General features: G+C 37.5%; 1 protein-coding gene across 9 annotated transcripts in view; it reads right to left on the reverse strand.

The window, feature by feature from the left end:
* The window catches only part of SUPT3H (SPT3 homolog, SAGA and STAGA complex component), a 303,750-nt gene that overhangs the window by 54,615 nt on the left and 228,979 nt on the right, over positions 1-20,156 (reverse strand). For all 9 annotated transcript variants that reach the window (XM_068936984.1, XM_009667978.2, XM_009667976.2 and 6 more), the window contains 5 exons: positions 7,079-7,154; positions 4,198-4,310; positions 3,413-3,520; positions 2,694-2,882; positions 234-344 (listed from right to left, as the gene is read on the reverse strand). In XM_068936984.1, coding sequence (XP_068793085.1) covers positions 234-344; positions 2,694-2,882; positions 3,413-3,520; positions 4,198-4,310; positions 7,079-7,154 — 597 coding nt within the window. The remainder of the gene's footprint in view (positions 1-233; positions 345-2,693; positions 2,883-3,412; positions 3,521-4,197; positions 4,311-7,078; positions 7,155-20,156) is intronic.

Below are 20,156 nucleotides of genomic sequence, written 5' to 3' on the forward strand. Positions count from 1 at the left end.
GTAATTGAAAGAAAATAATATTTAAAAGGAAAAAAAAAACTTTTTTGTCCTTCCAAAAAGAGACAGAAATTACTAAGTTTTATTTCCCAAGAGAATTGTGCCACTTTCATAAAGAAAATTACAGTCACCACAAATTGCTCTCAACAATTCCATAGCTTCTTCATTTGACCACTTGAAAATCAAAGTTCTTTAAGATTATAAATATAACTTTTTATAACTCTGTTATTACGTACTGTGAATGGGGAAAAGGGGCCAATCTTGTGGCCGTAGCGTCGAATGGCCTCTCTGATGTGGCTGGGCTGGATGGCATCGCTTTGAGCCTCGATACCACAGGCTGCAGTGCTCTGCAACAGAAAAACACATAAATTGTTACTAAATCAAAAACACATAACAGACCTACAGTGCATAAAGAATGAAAATAAACCTTTATAAAATGGACCAATTTTTTTTCCCGAGGATACACATCATTGCTGCCACACACTACATTAGAGAAAAAAGCTATTAACAAATCAAAGAGGACTTTTACATGAACTTTGCTTAAGAGACCCAAAGAACACTGTCCTCTTAGATCTTTCACCTACTGCTGCTGTATGTTGCAATTGAAAAGAGCAGCAAATGCTCAAAATAAAATGAAAGGGTCATATAAGTCATACTGCAATAACCGCAGAAACTATTTTTAAAATATTTGAGGCTTTCATCATGATGTCAAGGGGTGGGGAAAATATCGAACAAGTATCCAAAGCGGAAAGCAATTTGACATCAAAATCACAACTGAATAATATTAGATTGAAATTTGAAAATAAAATGTGACATTACAGTGTTAAGAGAGATGAAAAAACACTTTAATATCTCAAAATGGGATGTTTTCAAATTTCAAATCAATTTTTTGGACTCTAAATCGAAAAAAAAGACTTCACCACTACCGATCCACTGATTTTACAAAATTATCCCCCGGACTTCAGAAGCAAAAGTCACTTTTTTTGCTAGTTGAACAGTAATGTTGGTTTAGACCTCATCTAGACATTCAAGATAGCTGCTTGCCAGAATTCAGACAACTTACTAGTGATGGCTGTGTGGTAATACATTCATGAAAATGGTGTTGGTGAAGAATGACAAAAACTTACCAAATGGTGCTGGTACTAAGAATGACAAAAACTTACTTTGTACACTGAAATTTACTGTAAACATATGCACAGATCCCTTACATTTTCAGTACATAGCAATGTTTTCAAACTCGGGCATTGAAAAAAAAAGGTTTTATTTCCAAGAGTGCTGAGTCGACTGAGGTCTGTGTGCACACATAGAGATTATTCGTAGTATGATGGCAGATTCTTCCCCTGCTGACTGACATTCGTAAAGAGAATGAGAAATTCAAATATTTTCTGCTGGACTGGGCGTTCAGGTACTAATAATAACACTCACCAAGTAACAATTTTTCTTAATGCCTCAGCTATATCTATGCCTATTTAAACTGAATAACTGACGGGAATATTTATTAAAACTGCGTACTTTTGAGAAGATAATTTTTTTAAAGGCATTAAGTTAAATACCAGGCATCTAAAATAAACTCACCAAACTAGTGACATACACAATGTATCAAAAATTACATCTCTAGCTAAATCCATGTGCCTAAGAGTGACAATGGAAGTCATCCACGGCAACTGAACATCATCAGATTGAATATAAAAAAGGAAGTGGAAAAAGCAGTCCAGAAGTCTTAAGAATGGTTTTAGGATGACTAAAGGCTTTTAAAATGGAGTATAAGAAGGGCAGAGAGAAAGCTGAATTTACTGGGAGCATCTGCAGCCCTCATGACTCTACAAGGAGAAAATACACCTTTTTCTAACAGTCACTGTGAAAATTACCAGTTAAAACTCTGTGAAAAATGAGTACTGGTTGTAGGAGAATAACACACGTGAGAGGATCACAAATCACTCCACTGCTCGACTTCAAACTGAGTACTGCCACCACGTTTTTTCAAAAAAGTCCTAAGTGACTAACACAGAACATCCTAACCAGTTTATTTAATCAAATCTATTTCCCCTTGGGTTTAAGGTACAGATATCCCCCTCACCTAGAATACCAAGGATCTACCACAGAAGATAGGAATCGTAATATTTACACTTCATGTACTAAACAGGAGATGTCGATACCTTATTCAAAGTTCAACAAGTATTTCAACTGAATGGAACCAACTGGCACAAAAATAAAGCAGGTCAAGCAAAGTTGTTATAGGCAAAAAAGGCAGTTGCCTAATACTGCTGGGAGCAGGAAATCACAACTACCTCTTTGCCTACTTTGCTTACGCTTTGACCCTAGAAACAGGCACTAGCTGCTCCTGTCAAGGAAGAGGTTGATTACATGGAGCAGTGTCCACTCCTGGGGCTCTACAGGAGCCGTTCGCCTTGCAAGCAGCAGTTGTTACTCTGGCTCTGCTCCTCTCCCCTCTCCTTCTCACGACAGGCATAAGCCCAGCTGTTTTTGCATCAAAAAAATTCATTTGCACTATTACTGAGAAGTCTTTAATTTATTTCTGACAGAAGGAATACTAAATACACATCCACCTCTACCATAACATTGGCATGTAGCATACGATATATTTTAAAATTAACGAGAATCAACATTTAAAATGAGACACGTCATTACTTCCTAAAGATACGCTGATTTCTATTTCAGGCTTGCGCATCAAATACCTTTTTTCTTTTTCTTTGTTTGGATTTAGTAGAGTCCTGCCCAATTCCACCATTTCCCAGGGCTCCTGCCTGGCTTTTCCCAAGGTGTTGCTGTCCTGCTGATGCTGGGGGTGTGGGTGTAGGAGGTGGTGTGTTCTCAGGAGAGTCAAGACTGGCCTTCACACTTGTGGCCTGCCCTAAGAGATGGGGCTGTCAAAACAAAATGTCAAACAGCCATTAGAAAATCATAGCACAAAAAAAAAAAATATTGCCTTCTTAGTTTTAGTATTAGAAGACGTGTAATGCAACGTTAAGTTTGCTCATTCCACCGGTTACTGTAATATCTGTATCACAGCAACACACGCACGCATTATAGCACCTATAGTACTTGCTACTGCTGACAAGTATCTCTGTGAACTTGAATTTCCAATTCTGTAATAGAAAGAGATTTCAATACAAAGAGAGGGAATTTCCACCCAAGCAGAGAGCGTTTACATTCAAATATAAAGATGCTGCTAAGAATTCAACATTTGGAGTCATAATTTAATGTCTTTCATTTTACGTCCATAACTCCACTGTTAATAAACTCCATAACAGGAGGCCAAGTCAGTACTTACCAGGTTTCAATAGGCATCTACTTGGACTCCAAATAATCACCACATACTTGTAGTAGTAAAACATAAAATACATACACTCCATGCAATAATAGTTATACTGACACGTGAGGAAACAACACTTACCTCAGTAGAGTTGTGATACTGTATGAAGGTAGCAGATATGGCATGACTGAACGGGTCACCAGCTTTGGGAGCCATGTCCTGTTTAACCAAAAGGGCCAAGTCCACCAACTGCAAAGGCAAAACAAGCAGTAAAGAGGCAGCCTTACTGACATGGTATGTGCTGTGAATGCCATCATAAGAAAGCAGGGAGATGACTTGTGGGTTGAGGCAGATTCTTAATGATTCTCAGTAGAAATTAAAGTTACTCTGAGATATTTTAGCCTAAGGAACCTTTCTTTTCCACTTCTGCAAATATATGGAGTAATTTATCTACTCAAAAGGGCACAACATGGCACTAAGCGTTCTGTTTCTAAATGGAGTATAAGAAGGGCAGAGAGAAAGCTGAATTCACTGGGAGCATCTAAATATTTTGCTTTTCCTGGAAATCCTGCTTTTTAATCCAATTGTGCAATCGGGTTGAATGACCCTCAGCACGCTGCCAAGGATCACATAGCAAAGTATGCGGTTCCAGTCTGGACTTGAACAAAGTTCGTGCTGGACTCCGCTCTCCTTTGTAAGTAATATAAAACATTGCTATTTGTGTATCAGTGATGAATGTGTGGTATAGTGCACATCTGTGACATAGTAAATTGAAAGAGATAGGAATCCAATTAACTGGGTTAGCAGACGGACTTACTGTATGCTTCTAAGGGGAGGTTACGACATAGTCGGAACTGAAGTGCATCCAAGAGTAACTAATTAATTTTGTTTAAGCAGAACTCAGTCAGTATAGTGTACTCCCTTACCTGTGCCACAGTCTCATATGCTAAATATGCCAAAATCTCCATTGCAACTGCGTTTGGCTTTATTTCCATGCTGCTACAATCCAACCAGTCACGAAACTTGGATGCTTTCTTTGCTGTCAGTTCAAATCATATGGGAAAAATGAAAAGTTAACAACAGGTAATAGTATGTTTTTCTACTTTTCAAAGTATTGCAAATGTGAAACAGAAAGTGTGAACGTGCTTTGATCAGCCAGGGACTGAATTCAAGGTTTAACAAAATGGAACTAGTCAGTAAAGATGATTACTTCTCGCACCACATTTTGGAAACCCATAAACAACATGGAGGAAATGGGAAAACATACATATAGTTAAATCAATCATACAGGAGATTTCAGAACGAGGAAGGATCTGCTGCGGGGACGGACAGGAGATACCTGACTTTAAATGCATTACGGTAAAAGAAATAATACGATGGCATCACAGCTTTGATGAATGAGTGAAAAAGCACTAGAAGAAATCAACACAAATCTGAGGTTCTGGGTCCAGATAAAATGGTAAAATTGTGTTAATGACAGCAAAGACAAATGGAGAAGGACAGAAGAAGAACTAGCAAGCCCTGTGCTAATTATGTGGGATTAGCTGCTGACAAGCTAGCCAAAATGATTTGTAGAGGAGTGTTTTTTGAATGTGCTTTGGATATAAAGAAAGAAGGATGGATGCAGATCTGCACATGATCAACATTCAGATAAGAACTTCATACTGCAAATGCATGAAATAACTTAAGAAAAAGGTATAGAGAAAAAAATATGGGACAAAGAAATATATGGGACTTGCAGAGGGAGTAAAAGGAGGAATCAGAGATACCAAAATGGAACTGAAGAAACGTCATGGAAGTTCAAAGGAGAACCAAAGAAAGGATAGTCTTACTTAAGTCGGTGGCACAGAAGTTGATCACGCAAAGCTGTGGAGACTTGGACAGAAACGAGCTAGTAATATAGAGCTCTTAACGAGGGCTGTTTATGAAGACAGGACAATTAAAATGAAGTAAATACAAGTTGGGAGAATCATTTGAAGCAGCAAAGAGACCAATGAGGAGTAAAAAGCTGAAGAGAAACTGAGTTTTTAACAGAAAATCAGACATCAACAATGGTTATTTTTAGGAAGGAGTGAGAAGGCTACATTGGTTCACCGAAGACAAGAAATCAAAGCAAGACGAAAGCCTGAAGGTGATAGAAGGGCTGCAATATTTTCCCTAATGTTTAATTATATAGTACTATAGTACCTGGTCCTTGGGTAATGGATTTTTTCTTTTGGCTGTCTTTAAAACTGTACAGAAATTCATGGTGCTGTAATTATGACCATAAAGTTAGAACAGACCTCTTGAGGTCCATTCCAAGCCTACTCTCTTGTGACTCATTTTTTATGGGTTTATATTACAGTAACACGGGTTTATTACTTATAAATATCAATTAATTTAATTTCTGCTAAAATAAAAGAAAATAAGCAAAATCAACCTTTGTGTTAATCTTGAATGAATGTTCTGCATGGTTTTTAGTATGTGCTATCTAGTTCAGTTCATACATCATAAGTAAATTTTGGCATGAGTCTCTTTTTCTAATAGTTTCAAAGCACTATAATTCTCTTGACACTTTTACTCTTCCATGGCATTAAATGTCAGTGAAAGAGAATTGTACAGACACGATTTTTCAAAAACACTGGGAAAATATCACCTAGATTGTTTTATAGATCACAATCCCCTGGTCAGCAACATTCAATTTGATTTTATAAATTTAACATTTATATTTTTTCTGTCTCCAGATGATAATTTGGGGGTTTAAAAATGACTTTGTCACAAGCCTCTCATTTGCTGAAGTCACCCTAATCTGAAGTATCATTTATCTAACGGTTCACAGATGCGTGATGCCAAATTATAACTAAGCTTACAAAACATATTGAACAAAGAAAGGAAATGCTTACAAAACATGTTTGCCTATATCTACTGACATTTGCTGATAGAGAAGAGTATTTCGAATGTGTCATTTATTTGTCATAAATGACTCACTTCTTCTAATTTAAATGTCCTGCTAGGAAGAACAAGATAAGGTCTCTCATTTAAAGGCATTATTGTGTTCAAGTCTGTGCTGTAGGATCATGTGATGTTTTGTCATGCTTTTTACTGGCTCCTTCACCCCACTTTCTCTGACATTTGACCTAAAACCTTAGTCATCACTTAACTGCTTCTGTAATGATGTTTTGCTACATGATCAAGCCCATTAATTTACAGCTCATTATAGTTGCGGCCCACAAGTACTTCTAAAAAGTTGGTTTTCAGTGCTAGTAAAGCCCTAATTCTGTCATCATGTTATTAGTGTTGGAATGGTGTATACTGATGAATTTGGCTAATGTTGAATAAATTCCACAGCAGGAGCTTACAGCTTAAAATAGAAAAGACTCTTTAGTAACTTCTTTGTGTCTCTGTGGATGCAGGAATAAAAGCAAAACTTGCTGCTCTTCTCTAATTTTAGACATATTCCAAAGAACCTGTAACCGTGAAATTTATTAATGTGTTGACTATAACAACACCGGGATGGACTTCAGGCAGGTATGGTTGCTTTAGTACATTAACTCTTTAAAAAAGTCCCATCCACATACGTCTACCCTTCACAGCACTCCTCAGCAGCACAGTAATTGAGCACGCAGAAAGCTTAGTAAGTATTCAGCAACAGCCTGAAACTACACTAAACTAACTTTTCCCAGGAATTATTAGGACAAAGAATTTAAAGTTTTATTATCGTGGGTGAAATAAAAGTGCTTTCAATAGACTTGAGGTTCTGCTACGTTCTCTGTTACATGAAATAATAACTGAACATCTTTAATACAGTGCAGCCATTATAATACTTACAAAAACTCAATTGCCGACTTTCACAAAATTCTGCATACTGGACTGAGTCCATCATTCGTGTTTGTCTTTCTGCTCTCTGACAAAAGAGTAGAAGTACATGATGTACCTTATTTCAACAAGAACTGCATTCCACAACAGAAATTATAGCAGCAAAGCGCCAGTGCCATAACCCCGAAGGAACCCCCCCAAGTTAACTATGCATTGAATAAGCTAAGATGCAGAAATATAAAACAGAGGTTGATTATGAGTCTCGTGAGTTGAATTTTCCCGAGGAGCATCCAAAAATCTGCTTTCACATTGCTTGCCTATGGCACAGAAGCGAGGGCTCAACTAGGAGCTCAGCTAGGGCTGAGCACTCTTGCCCCAATCTCTTTAAACACGGAGGTGCGCGTGTAAACTGAAGCATGTGAGCAGTCCGCCAACATGTTTACAGATGACCAGACAAGTAAAATGCTTTCCTGGACTGAGGCCAACATCTTCTGCACTGAAATGAACCTTCATGCCTTTAAAATGGGAGTGTTATCGGTACCAAAATAACTAAGTGACATCACCCTGAGGATGTACCAGACGGAGAGGAGCATTGAAGTGGCCCTTCCCACACAGACATTCAATAAACAGTAATAACAAAGTGGTAAATGTGTCTCTTTTATCATTTTTCACTGTTAATCTATGCTTGATTTTTTTTTTTTGTAGGCTTCTGAACACCTACACAGCTGGAGTAGAAAGAAAATTAGATGTCAAATTAGTGCTTCAGAAAAATGGCTTAAAATATTTACTACTGGATTAAAGACTGTATTTCATGCAGATATGGTCAAGTGTAAAGCAAAAGCTTACATCTCAAAAGAGTCAAGGTACTAAACCATACACGTTACGCACAACTTCCCCTCAATTATGTAATAAGCCATAATTGAACTTTGACTGGAGATGCACTGAAATACATGCCTGAGTACATGCCTGTGTTTTGTTTACTTCAGTAGAGCAGAACTGATTTGCACAAGCTAAGGATTTAGTCTCTAAAAAGACTAAATTCCTCATATACTGGAGGCAGGGGATGACAGTCAGATTAAAGAGAGTGATTATCCGATTCAGAAGCAGATAGCAGTTTACTCAAGTCTCCCACACAAGTAAAGTATAGTATTTGAAACATCAAGGAAAGGAACATAACTTTCTTTCAAACAATAGCCTAATGAATGAAAAAAAAAAAAATCACTAAACCTAGTAAGAACAGAGCTATAACTAAGGACATAAACTGATATCACCGGTGGCTGATTGCACTGGGACCCACATGTCTGCAGTCCATGCCTTTAGCCCAAGATGCCGCGCACCGAGAAGGTGAAGTGAGTGAGTTTGTCCCGAAAACCAAACCCAAGTCCAAACCCTTTGCTCTGCATCCCCAGACACTTTTCCATCTGACGAAACTGAAATTTAATCTGGTTTGGTGGAAAATAAAATGGCTGTTGATGACAGTATTTTAAAACAGGATACAAACCAGCACCTGGCTGTAGCAGTTTCCCAAATCAGAAAAAAAAAAAAAAATCAGTCCTTCAAATACAGTTTCTTCTTCTATTCTGTGTCTTTTAGGTCATTTTTCTAAGACAATCCACTAGCTATGAGATTTTCTTGATGGACAACACAATCCATTTAGTTGTGATTTGAACCAACAACTCTCCAGGAAAATATCTCAATATTCCTTCTTTCTTTTCATCTCTACCCATTCAGTCATTTTATCCTGAAGCCAATATTTCTATTGTATTTGGACTCTTAGTTACTAGGGTAGAAACTCTTCTGCTGAAACATTTCTCAGTTCTTTTTCTCTACATTCCTCTACTTTCTTCTGGCATCTTGCTTACATTTTGTGGGACTGATAAGTAAAACTTTTCAGTCAATATATTCCATCAAGGCATTAAATGAGTTTAAATTTATTTTGTATCTTTTAAAGAATAACTGTCACAATACATGCTATAACTTCAATTCTCATCTAGCATAACCGTAACAGAGATCTGTTTTGCCTCTGAATTAATTCAGTCATAGTTTTCAAGACCAGAAGGCACCACCAGGATCATCTAATCTCATCTCCTGCATAGCACAGGACACTTCTCACATAATATATCCTAGAATTTGCAGTCCTAGAATTTTCTGCATAATTATATTATAAGTTTCAGAAAGACATCTAATTTTGATTTAAATATTTCACATATTAAGAGATAAATTCTTAAAATAATGTAAAATGCTAACTTATGGTTTAAACTCTGTGATCATTTGCGTCTTCGCTTGCTAATCAAAAACTACTAGTTGGGTATTTCTAGCTAACGATCAAATAACAATTTAACTTTTGTTGGATAATCAAATAGATTGAGCTTTTCTAAATGCTGAAATATTCCACATGGAAATGTGCATAAACTCCCAAAAGTGTTGCTTGAAAGGGAAGTCTGGAGGTTTCTAGCTTAAAGCAGACTAGTAAGCCATGGCTTTGTCCAGCTATGTCTTGAAAACATCCAAGGACAGAGATTTCACATTTCCTCTCAGTAACCTGCTCCAGTGTTGCACTAGTGAAAAAGCTTTTTAATGTCCTATTTGAACCTCTCAAGCGACAATTTGTGGCTGCTAACCCTTCTTATTCCATCTAGCATTACTACGAAGAGTTTGGCTCTTTGTAATTGTCCTTCAAGCAGTTATAGGCTGCTATCTCACTACCCTTCAGCCTCCTCCTCTTCAAACTAAGTCCAGCTCTCTCAGCCTCTTCTCACAGCCACATTCTCCAGGCTACTAACCTCTCAGTTGCTTTCAGCTCTACATTTCCACTTTCTCAGCATCCCCTTGCAACTGAGGGAGCCAAGACTGGATGTCGTATTCCAGACATGGCCTCATCAGCACCAGGCGGAAGAGAATAGCAATTTCCTTCAGTCTGCCAGCCACGTTTCTGATAATGTAGCCCACTGTGAGTTTTGCTTTATCCGCGATGAGAAGATACTTTTGGCTTCCATTCATCCTGATGTTCATTATCACCCCCCCACAGGTTCTTTCCAGAAGAGCTGCTACCCAGCCAGCTGGTACCTAGCCTGTACTGATGCATGGGGTTACTCTGTCCCAGAGGCAGAAACTTAATGCAATTTCTGTTGGCCCAGCTCTCAAGGTCATGGAGACCTATGTGGGTTAAAGCTCTGTGATCCAGCGTGCCAACCACGCCTATGTCCTCCTACCTGAGCTGAAAAAGTAATCCAGAAATTTGACAAGGGTATTTTAACATAAAATTACAGGCATCCTGTAACACAAGATGGCAATTGCAAGAATAGACAATCCCAGGAGCAGTTAGTTAAATTAAATGGTTTATCAATGACTACTTCCAGCAAATAACAGAGAAAACTGATAGTCTTTCCTAAAATGGCTACTGTCAAAGGCCAGCCAATATGACTCACAATAGACAACGGCTGTCAAAACGTTGCAAGTTTCTTAACAGAGTGAAACAAATAAAACTGTTCTAAGGAATATGAAAAAGCAGCAGAAGTACAATTTTTCCAATAGGTATTTCATTTCTTTCTACAAATTGCCTACAATAGTTGCCTGAAGTGCTAAAGACTGGACTTAATTTTGTTCTGACGTATTAAATAAACGCTCATAACTATTTTTCTTTGTGTGAATAGTTTGTATGTAGTGAAATTACCTACATATCTGTGAAACAAAATCGCTTCCTCCCTTCAATTTGCCTCCCTATAAGAAGTCCTTCTAAAAGGTGGACTCTAGAATGGTATTTTATTTAAAATATCTCCAAATAAAATATATTTTATCATAAATAACCAAACTATATTTTCACCCCAACACATTCCAACAAAAAAACACGCCATGGTAAGTAAGCACACAGCTCAAGGCATATGGATAGCCATTCCATCAGTCCTTCCACTTTTAGAATAATCTATAAATAAACAGAAAATGTAGAATAAATAGATAGATAGGTGTATCATCTTTAAGGAAATAGCGAAGTAGAAGACAATAGCAGATCATCTTTCCTCTGCACTTCTCAAGGTTATAAACCTTAATTATTTTCTCTTATATCAATTCTGCTGTGGAAAAATTGAATGTACCATTATCTCTACATTTATAATCAATCAATAATACAGGGTAAAAAGGGAAAGAAAAAAGTAGTGTTACTCCAGGACAAAAGAATTTAAAGGAAACAGCACTCAATGTTGTGCAAGTCACAGAAAGTTTGTGAAAATGCTATCACTCATAAATAATGCTTACTATTACATCCATGCAATACTCACTCACTCTTTTTCACCATCTTTATTTTCAAACTAATTTTTCTTGAAAACAAGAAATGATACAGTACAGATTAAATAAAAGTAATAAATGTAACTAATAATGTTTAAATTTATACAAATGGTTTTTTTTTTTTAAAGTCTCTTCTTGGAAGGAGTAGCAAGTTACTCCAACAGAACTGAACTCCTCTTTCATTGGTATAAAAGTAAATTTGCTGGGAATCTTTTCTACATGAAGAAATCATGAATCCCTATTGACATACCACCTTGAAGCACTCTCAGGTTCAAGCATTTTGTTTTTAGTTTTGAAATCAGACGTAATAAGTGACATGAGTGACACTGCCCTACCGGGTTATCAAAATCAGTAAATATACATAATTCTGACTTCCTTTATAGTAGTGCTAGCCACTCCAAGCAGTTAAGAAGTTGAGTTATGTGGCATTCAGCAGAGCTAAAACACTCCCTGTGCTTTCCTTGGAGCATGCTGAAGGATGCAGTAGATAGGAGCTGGCACAGTAAACGTATGCTTAGTCTTCCAAAAATGTGTTGCCTTATGTCTTTCTTTCAGCATGAAGAACTGAAGAGGAAGACTGACAAGGTCAAGCAAAGAAAAGGTAGAGAGCTGTATGTTGTCACCTACCATCTAGGCTGAAATATGATCCTATTTTGATTCTATTTTAAAGTTTTCACACTTGACATATAAAGCTCTTTGTGTGCGGGGAGGGCAAGAGGCCAAACGTTAACTTGCTTACCAGCTATTTAGTGTTTGAAGGAAATGTGCCGAGTAGCTGCTAAGCTGGAAGGTTTGAAAAATGTAGGCAGCAGGGGTGGACGCCCCTGTGTTTGGCGACAACGTTAATGATGAAGAGGTTGGCTTCCCAGCCTGCCTGCATGTTCATACCGTGGCATGATTTCCTGACTTCTTCTCTAAAGACCTCTTAATTGTGTAGCTATCACAGTTCCAAAGGAGCTAGGTGACTATCCTAGAGGAAAAAAATAACAAAGCTGCCCTTCAATGGCTGATATTACTATGAAGGAAAAGGAGGAAGAGAACATAATCTTTTTTTTTAAAAGAGATGCTTTTTAAAAAAAGATGCTTTTTTAATGCTTTGAAGCATAAGCCTCCATGTGGCATATCTGGTGGCTGACAATGTTCTTTATGTGCTGCATAAGAAAATTTTTTCTTTAGACTCTGAGAAAAATAGACTAAAAGAATCATTTGAGAAAGGAAATACAAATGAGTTCAATATTGAAAGGCTCCCAAAATATGCTGAAAACATTTTTAGCCCTCTGTATCTTGAAATTATTTGAGGATTATTATTATCTGGAGATCTTTTTACATTAAAAATGTACTCTTCTTACAATCACTTGCATTGGTAAGCAAAGACAAGTAAGTTTCAAGAGTAAGCATTTTCAAAGATTAAGCTTACTCAGAGTTTTAGACAGAAAATAAAAATGTCACTTGAGGAAAGATCAATAGCTTTTGTAATGTGATTCTTCATTTGGCTAAAAAGTACAGAGATATAGGGAATTTTTATCATTTTTACCTAGAACATACTACACATTCTGCAGTACCCATTAATCTGAACAAGTCTACACAGCAAACCTGAGATCTTTGATACAATATTTTTGAATGCTCATCTGCTTAGTACAAGGTTCTTTTTAGCTTCATTATTATAAAATAAAAAAGAGGTATTTTTCGAGTGTACCAAAACAATCTCAATTTTAATGTATTTGCACATTTATAAAAAATAAATAGGCTTTGCCTTTCTGTCTACAATATTATTTCAACAAAATAAAATCAATAAACAGAGTTCAAGACCTTAAGAACTTTAAAAACCTTAAGAACTATTACAGAGATGCTAAGAGTCTACAGCTATAACTGACATGAAAGAAAGCTGAGGATGATGACAAATATAAACCAAAATAGACATACATACATACATACATATGTATTTCATGATAGTCTTTAGGAATACAAAAATAGGTGATTTTTTTATCCAGGGACGACAGATGGGATTCACTTGACCAAGTTAAAACATCTACACTCTCCTAACTAATCACCTAGAGTGCTTTTATGGTCAATAGGATAATTAGGCACTTTCAGAGAGCAATTTCATCCTAAACTACATGTTTAAAATAGGTCAGATGAATCACATCTATAAATTTGCCTGAAGTTCATCAACTACGGACATCAGCAATGGAGCTATGGACACTTGCTTAAATATAATGTCTGCATTATGCAGATCCAAAGACAAGAAAAATGAATCCTAATCAAAAGAGTGATGAGTGAAGAGCAGCACACCCAGTAGGGCCATTTACCTTCCTTTTTAGGGCAAGGGAAAAGCCAAGAGCAGAGAATGACTCCATAACTTTGGTACCTGCTCTGATCTGGACGCAATGCAATTACACACAATCATGTACTCTGGGCTTGTGTTTACTCCCTTAATCTTCCTCAAACTAGTCAAAATGTAATCTAAAATAGTATGTGCAGACAAGCAGGGGAAAGGCAATTAGCAAGACAACTTGAGATTATGCAAAAATTCCAAGAGAATAAGAAAGAAAATGAAAGTGCACAGACAATGACAAAATGGCTGGATTAATTCCCAGCAGTAATGGTCTCACTGCCTAAGGAATAAATAACTGTCCTCCCGGTAAATACTCATTGCCCCTATAATACTTTGGTTTCCTCGCACATAAGCAAAATCTAAACATACTGAATTTATTTGAACCAGCCTCATATCATATCCAAATTCCTTGTCTGTTCTAGTTTATTACTGCTATTCAGAAGAATGGAGCTGGAAGCTTTAAATGAAATATTGCCTAGCCATGGGACACATTTGATTTCTACAGGAAAATATTTTTTTCTGTTATATTATGTATCTTCATGTATGTATGTTGTGAATCTCTGTGTTAAATTTATGACTACCAATGCTTTCCAAAACTGTAAAATAATTTTGGAGAAACTATGCTACCAAATATAAAAAGTTATGTGGGATTTATTAATAAACTAAGATGACTGACCTTCCTTCACTTTTTGGATTGAGGATAACATAATCCCTAACTGTGGTTTCCATCTGGCTGTACATCAAAAACTTAACATATCAGTTAAATATTAAGAAAACCTTAACGTCTTCTGAACTGCATTCTTAACACTTATATTAGCTCTGTATCGCTTTATTGATGAGGTTAGTATGAACTGTTTTAGCACTTCACAAGTAAAGTAACTTGAATAACTTAAGTGAAGCTTTGAGTCCCCCAGATAGGCATCATTGCATTGTCTGGGAGATATAAACAACAAAGTAGTCCTCTTTGCTTAATAAGCTTTAAATCTGATCTTGCATTTACAGTCTAAAATTAGACCTTGTACCTTATTTAACTTTAATGGTACAGTAATTAAAGAGGCTCACTTTGTAAGCGAATGATAACATTATAAGCTGGGGGACCTTTAAAAATATGACTAAACATATGGATAATTGGATAAATAAACAGACATATAAAATTATTTTGAAAAATGTATGTTTACTAACTATGTATATTGTATTCTATGCAAACTTACCGTAATTATTACATTATGTTTCATCTCAAAAAATCCTCAAGTATCTCTCCCCCTCATGGTATTTTCTGCCATAATAATTTGCAGATCGTTTGGTTTTGAGCCCAATTTAGGAACAGTCATTTGCATCCAGGACAGGTAATTTAGTGCTCTAAATCACTAAAGAACTGCCAGACAAATAACCAGATTCCCTATGCACTTCTTCTCCTCTACTGAAATCCTTCTCGTGTTACGTGGATGTGGTGTCTGGGCTGGCAGCCCGTGAATGGGAGAGTGCTTTTTGCTCAGAGGTTGCTTATGGACTTGCCTGGTGGCTAGCTCTGAGCTGTACATGCACAAAGCACCTTGCACACTTGGGAATCATCCTAGGTATAGGAGAAGGTTGGAGAACATGGTCCTACTGGTCTATACATGGGGCAGGAGGCTATTTTAACCCAGTGTTCACCAGCATATCAACCAAACATAATGATTTACACAATAAGTGTGAAACACAGTCCTCAGGTTTATTTTATCTATTCACTTGACTCAAATATATCTGCAGTTGTTCACTTTCCAGACATGGTTTCTTAAGCAATACATCTTGTAAAGGCAGTTAAGCTGAACAGTAGGTAAGCTGGGGCAAAGCCAAGGACCAGCTTTCTTGTTCACTGGCTCTAGCTGTTAAATATAAGTGAGGGAGTAAACCTAATCTAAAAAATGCGCATCCCAAATAGTATGTCCTGCTAATAGAATCAATGTATGCTTCTGATTATATATTTATGTAAAGAGTTTTGCTAATGTTAAGTGAGAAGACAGCAAGGAAGATGCCTCAAGAGCACTGTTTATAAATCACGTGCACGGACAGGAAAGCAAAGCAAAGTCAAGGTATACATTAGTAAGCAATGCCTGTGATAAAATTCCTTGTCCTGTAAGGCACATCTCTCTAATTATTTCTGAACCAGGTCTGCTGACAGACACATTCATTTCACTTTTAAAATTTTATTTCTAAGTATTATAACCCCATTCTTTCCCTTACACTTAGTAAAAAAAGATTTATTCATTATTTATCTTCGGTAATAAGTATGGTCTTTCTGTTACCTGACAATGTATTTGTTACTTTGTTCCCAATGGAACAGCAATTTCTTACAGTATCTGCTTTTCTTTGGGATATTACTGTCCTGCACAAGAAATCACCATTCTGCACAGGAGATTCACAAGTACTGCAATGTTATAAGCATGTTTATCCAGGCATCCTTGGCAGGTGACACTTTCGCAATCAGACCAGAATGAGAATGGCATATAACTAAAAATGGTGTTTCCATTACACTGCTTCTTAGAAAGTACCCTAAACAAAAGCCTGACTTCCAAAAAAATGCTAAAATATGCACGCACAAAGTCAAGGAATTCAAGTCATGAAAGTTTAGCTATTTGCACCGGTAATCCTCTTCAGAAGTGGATTCCACATCCACTTCAGAAGTCTGAATTCCGTCTTAAAATTTATAGATAAAATCGTGGTTCTATAGTGACCACAGCAAAGCTTTCATCACCTTCAGTAGCTCTTAGGATTTCATCCTATGAATATCTTTTTTAACTTAAAGCTGCATCTAGTAGCTGCATCCAGTACAGATGATTATCACACTCTGCTGGCAAAGGAAAAAAGAAAAATGGAACCTCCAAAGGTAGCAGATCAGAAAACTAATTTAGACTCAATAGATTATTTTGGCAGTAACTTCTGTTAAAAGCTACAAAATCTCATTGGGTTGTGCTACCTTTTTAGTTTGAGGAAACTACCACATTTTTAAACACGCTTCAACTCTGCAGAAGAAATCTTTCTTCACAGTAGCAATTCTGTGTCATGCATCAACAACAGCAGCATCACTTATTAATAAGATTTATGTTGTCTGAAACTATTGAAGCAAAGCAGAAGAAGAAAGCACTACAACTTTTTGATAACTATACATAATCATAATAAACAGAAAATTATATCAACAGGTTTACAGTGATGCAGGGAATCACTGCTTATGTTACTGGATGTCATGCCTAATGTAATGTGAGTGGTGCCTAATATAATGGCACCAGTTGAGCATTACAGCATGGAGAATATATGCCAACTCTGGCCAGGAAACTGCAAATGGGAAAGGAAACTGTAATCCAAGGAATTTTTAAATAAGCTGATTTGCAAATTCACATTGTTCGTTCAATCTGGTTTTTGGCACGCAAAGGACAGAAATGCTATTTTGGTGAAGATTTTTGTCTCAAAGAAGAGCAAGATACAAATACTTCACAAACAGGCTTTGTAGTACCCTCCTTAATACATCTGTCCATTCATTTTTGGTGGTAATGACTGTTAAAAACCATTCAGAAAAAAATCATACATTTTATCAGCAGCTACTATTAATATGTCTACTAAATATGCTTCATTTGGACTTTTCAGGGACAAAATGGTTAAGGATGACATGATAAGCACACAGACAAATACTTCTGGTTTTACTTTCATTTACATCAATATAACTAACTGGAGGTTTTCATACACTGATTCACATATTAAAATCAGGCTAGTAAGTTGGAATACAGTGAAAACACATAATAGAACAAAGCCTGAGCTAGCACTTAAATTCACCCATCACCAAGGCTGTTTGTAAGCGCTGAGCGGGGCTTTAGATGACTTGTAAGACGTGGCTGAAGGAGACACAAACATACGATTACTAGCAATGTAGATAGTTGGGTACAAAAAGTCTTTCACCAGATCTTCCGTAATGTTTCAAGGTCAAGGTAATGAGCTCTCTTCAAGTCGTTTCTAGCAAGGAGCTATGGGACAGGCATCATACAAGCCGTAGGAGGTTGAGGTCTAAATTTCTGCTTGTTGACCATGTTTGAATAGGAATGACCACGGTTCACGCAGCACTGCCTGTTCTCCAATGGAAGTCCATAAAGTGGAATTATTTGTTTCGGTATTTAGATTCACCTTGTACAACTCTGGGTGTTTTAATGTAAGCTACTCCTCTCTTTAATCAGCGGGCAAAGAGAGGCACCAGTCACACACCTCCCAAGCGTGGGAAGAGCATGGGTCACCTCCGGATGCGCCCCTCGCTCTCCAGGCAGCGGGAAGCTAGATGACGGACTGATGTCTGACTGTCAGGGGGGTAAACGCACCCTTTATCCATACAGACACTTCATTAATGCAGACTGAGAGATAATAAACCACTGGATGCATGCAGCACAACACACTGATCTGGTTTCAGAAAGCAAGGCCACTAATTCATTAATTACAAAAATGAATAAAACAATTAAGATAGTCATTTTCCATGACAAATCCCAGTCTGGCAACTTTTGTGATAAGTTCATGTAAGAAATGTATTCACGAATGTCTATAAATAAAGCATTATTCATTGGAGGCAGGCAGCGCGCTATGTGTATGTAAATATACTCTCCTTGGCACACTCAATTAAGCTACACCAACCTCCAGAAAGTCTTGAAGGAACTTTTCCTGTAAGAGCCCATTGTAATTGCAGAACAATAGCCCGTGGTATTCCAAAATCTGCTCTTTTTTCCATAACACGGGAAGCGCGCATACAGACATTTCCCATTCAACTTGTGGCATTTAGGCCACTGAGTCAAATTCTGTGGTTAGACTTTTGGGTTTTTTAGAAAAGCTTTTCTAATTTTTTAACTGCAAGATATGAAACTTAGAATAAATATAATAAATCACAAGATTTAGGGAATAAGTGAATCATACACTGAAGTAGAAATAAAATGCCTCCTTCAGAATAAGACTGACCAGCGTGTATTACATATAATCTGCATGTAACATGCATGTATTTCTATAATGGGAAAGTAACTTTCTCTTTGAGAAGCTCAGAAAGATTGATGAGAGATCTGCAACCACATTTGCTGTTTCAGTGTCTTGATTAACTCACTAAGAAACATGAGGATGAAAAAAAACAGCAATTGCTCACAAAATACAATAAAAGTAATAATACAGTAAAAATGATAAAGTCTCAGTTTCTGTATAATTGCAGACTCCTATCAGCAAACATAACTAAATATATTGCTCAAGAACAGCATCACCAGTCACATAGACTAGAAACTTCCCTTTAAAAAAATACTCAAAATATTTATGTCTACCTGTATTATTCGTATTAGAACACGTTTGAAATTTTTCCAAGACTATTCACCACATGACAATAATTACTTTCAATTATAATTCAGCCAGTTTGGTGGAAACAAATCACAGCGTACCATGTATTAAAGTCTACTATTCAGGTCAGGTGGGCTAGAACTTTCTCTCAATTAAGTGTTGATTTTAACCATTGATTTATTTAAATCAGATCAATCCTATTTAACTAACACACTATGAAAGACAACTAGTTGACCAGGAGGCAGCAACGTGCCCTTTTGGCCAGGAGGGCCAACAGTATCCTGGGGTGCATTAGGAAGACTGTTGCCAGCAGCTCGAGGCAGGTGATCCTCCCCCTCCACTCAGCCCTGGGGAGGCCCCATCTGGAGTACTGTGTCCAGTTCTGGGCTCCCCAGGACAAGAGAGACATGGCACTCCTGGAGAGAGTCCAGTAGAGGGCTACCAAGATGATGAGGGGACTGGAGCATCTCTCCTCTGAAGAAAGACTGCGAGAGCTGGGCCTGTTCTCCTCTCCTCTGGAGCAGAGAAGACTGAGAGGCGATCTCATCAACGTGTACAAGTATCTGAAGGGAGACTGTCAAGAGGATGAGGCCAGCCTCTTCTCAGCAGTGCTCAGCGACAAGAACAAGAGGCAAAACCGAAACACAGGCAGTTCCATCTGAACATGAGGAAAAACTTCTTTCCTGGGAGGGTGACAGAGCACTGGAACTGGTTGCCCAGAGAGGTTGTGGAGCCTCCTTCTGTTGTCTGGATGTGATCCTGTGCAATGTGCTCTAGACGACCCTGCCTGAGCAGGGGGGTTGGACCAGATGATCTCCAGAGGTCCCTTCCAACCTCAACCATTCTGTGATTCTGTGAAGATGTATTATCTGGATATCGCCAGTAGAAATAAGAAGGCCATTACTCCAGATACATGTAAATGTGTATGAGAAACCAGATTATTATAGGATTCTGTGACAATATTTGAAAGGGATCAAACAGGGAAAGAAATTAAGAAATATACTACAAACGAGAGAGAGTGATAGATAGGCTTTTGCCTCTGGTTTCTGCTGCACCAGATTTAAAATAGGTGCAGGTTCACCATCACCGGTCACATTGAATGAGCTTCCCAGGCTGCATTTTGCTGCCTTTTGAACAGCTGGGGCTCCC

This window comes from Struthio camelus, chromosome 3 (genome assembly GCF_040807025.1).
Source record: "Struthio camelus isolate bStrCam1 chromosome 3, bStrCam1.hap1, whole genome shotgun sequence".
Taxonomy (NCBI): domain Eukaryota; kingdom Metazoa; phylum Chordata; class Aves; order Struthioniformes; family Struthionidae; genus Struthio; species Struthio camelus.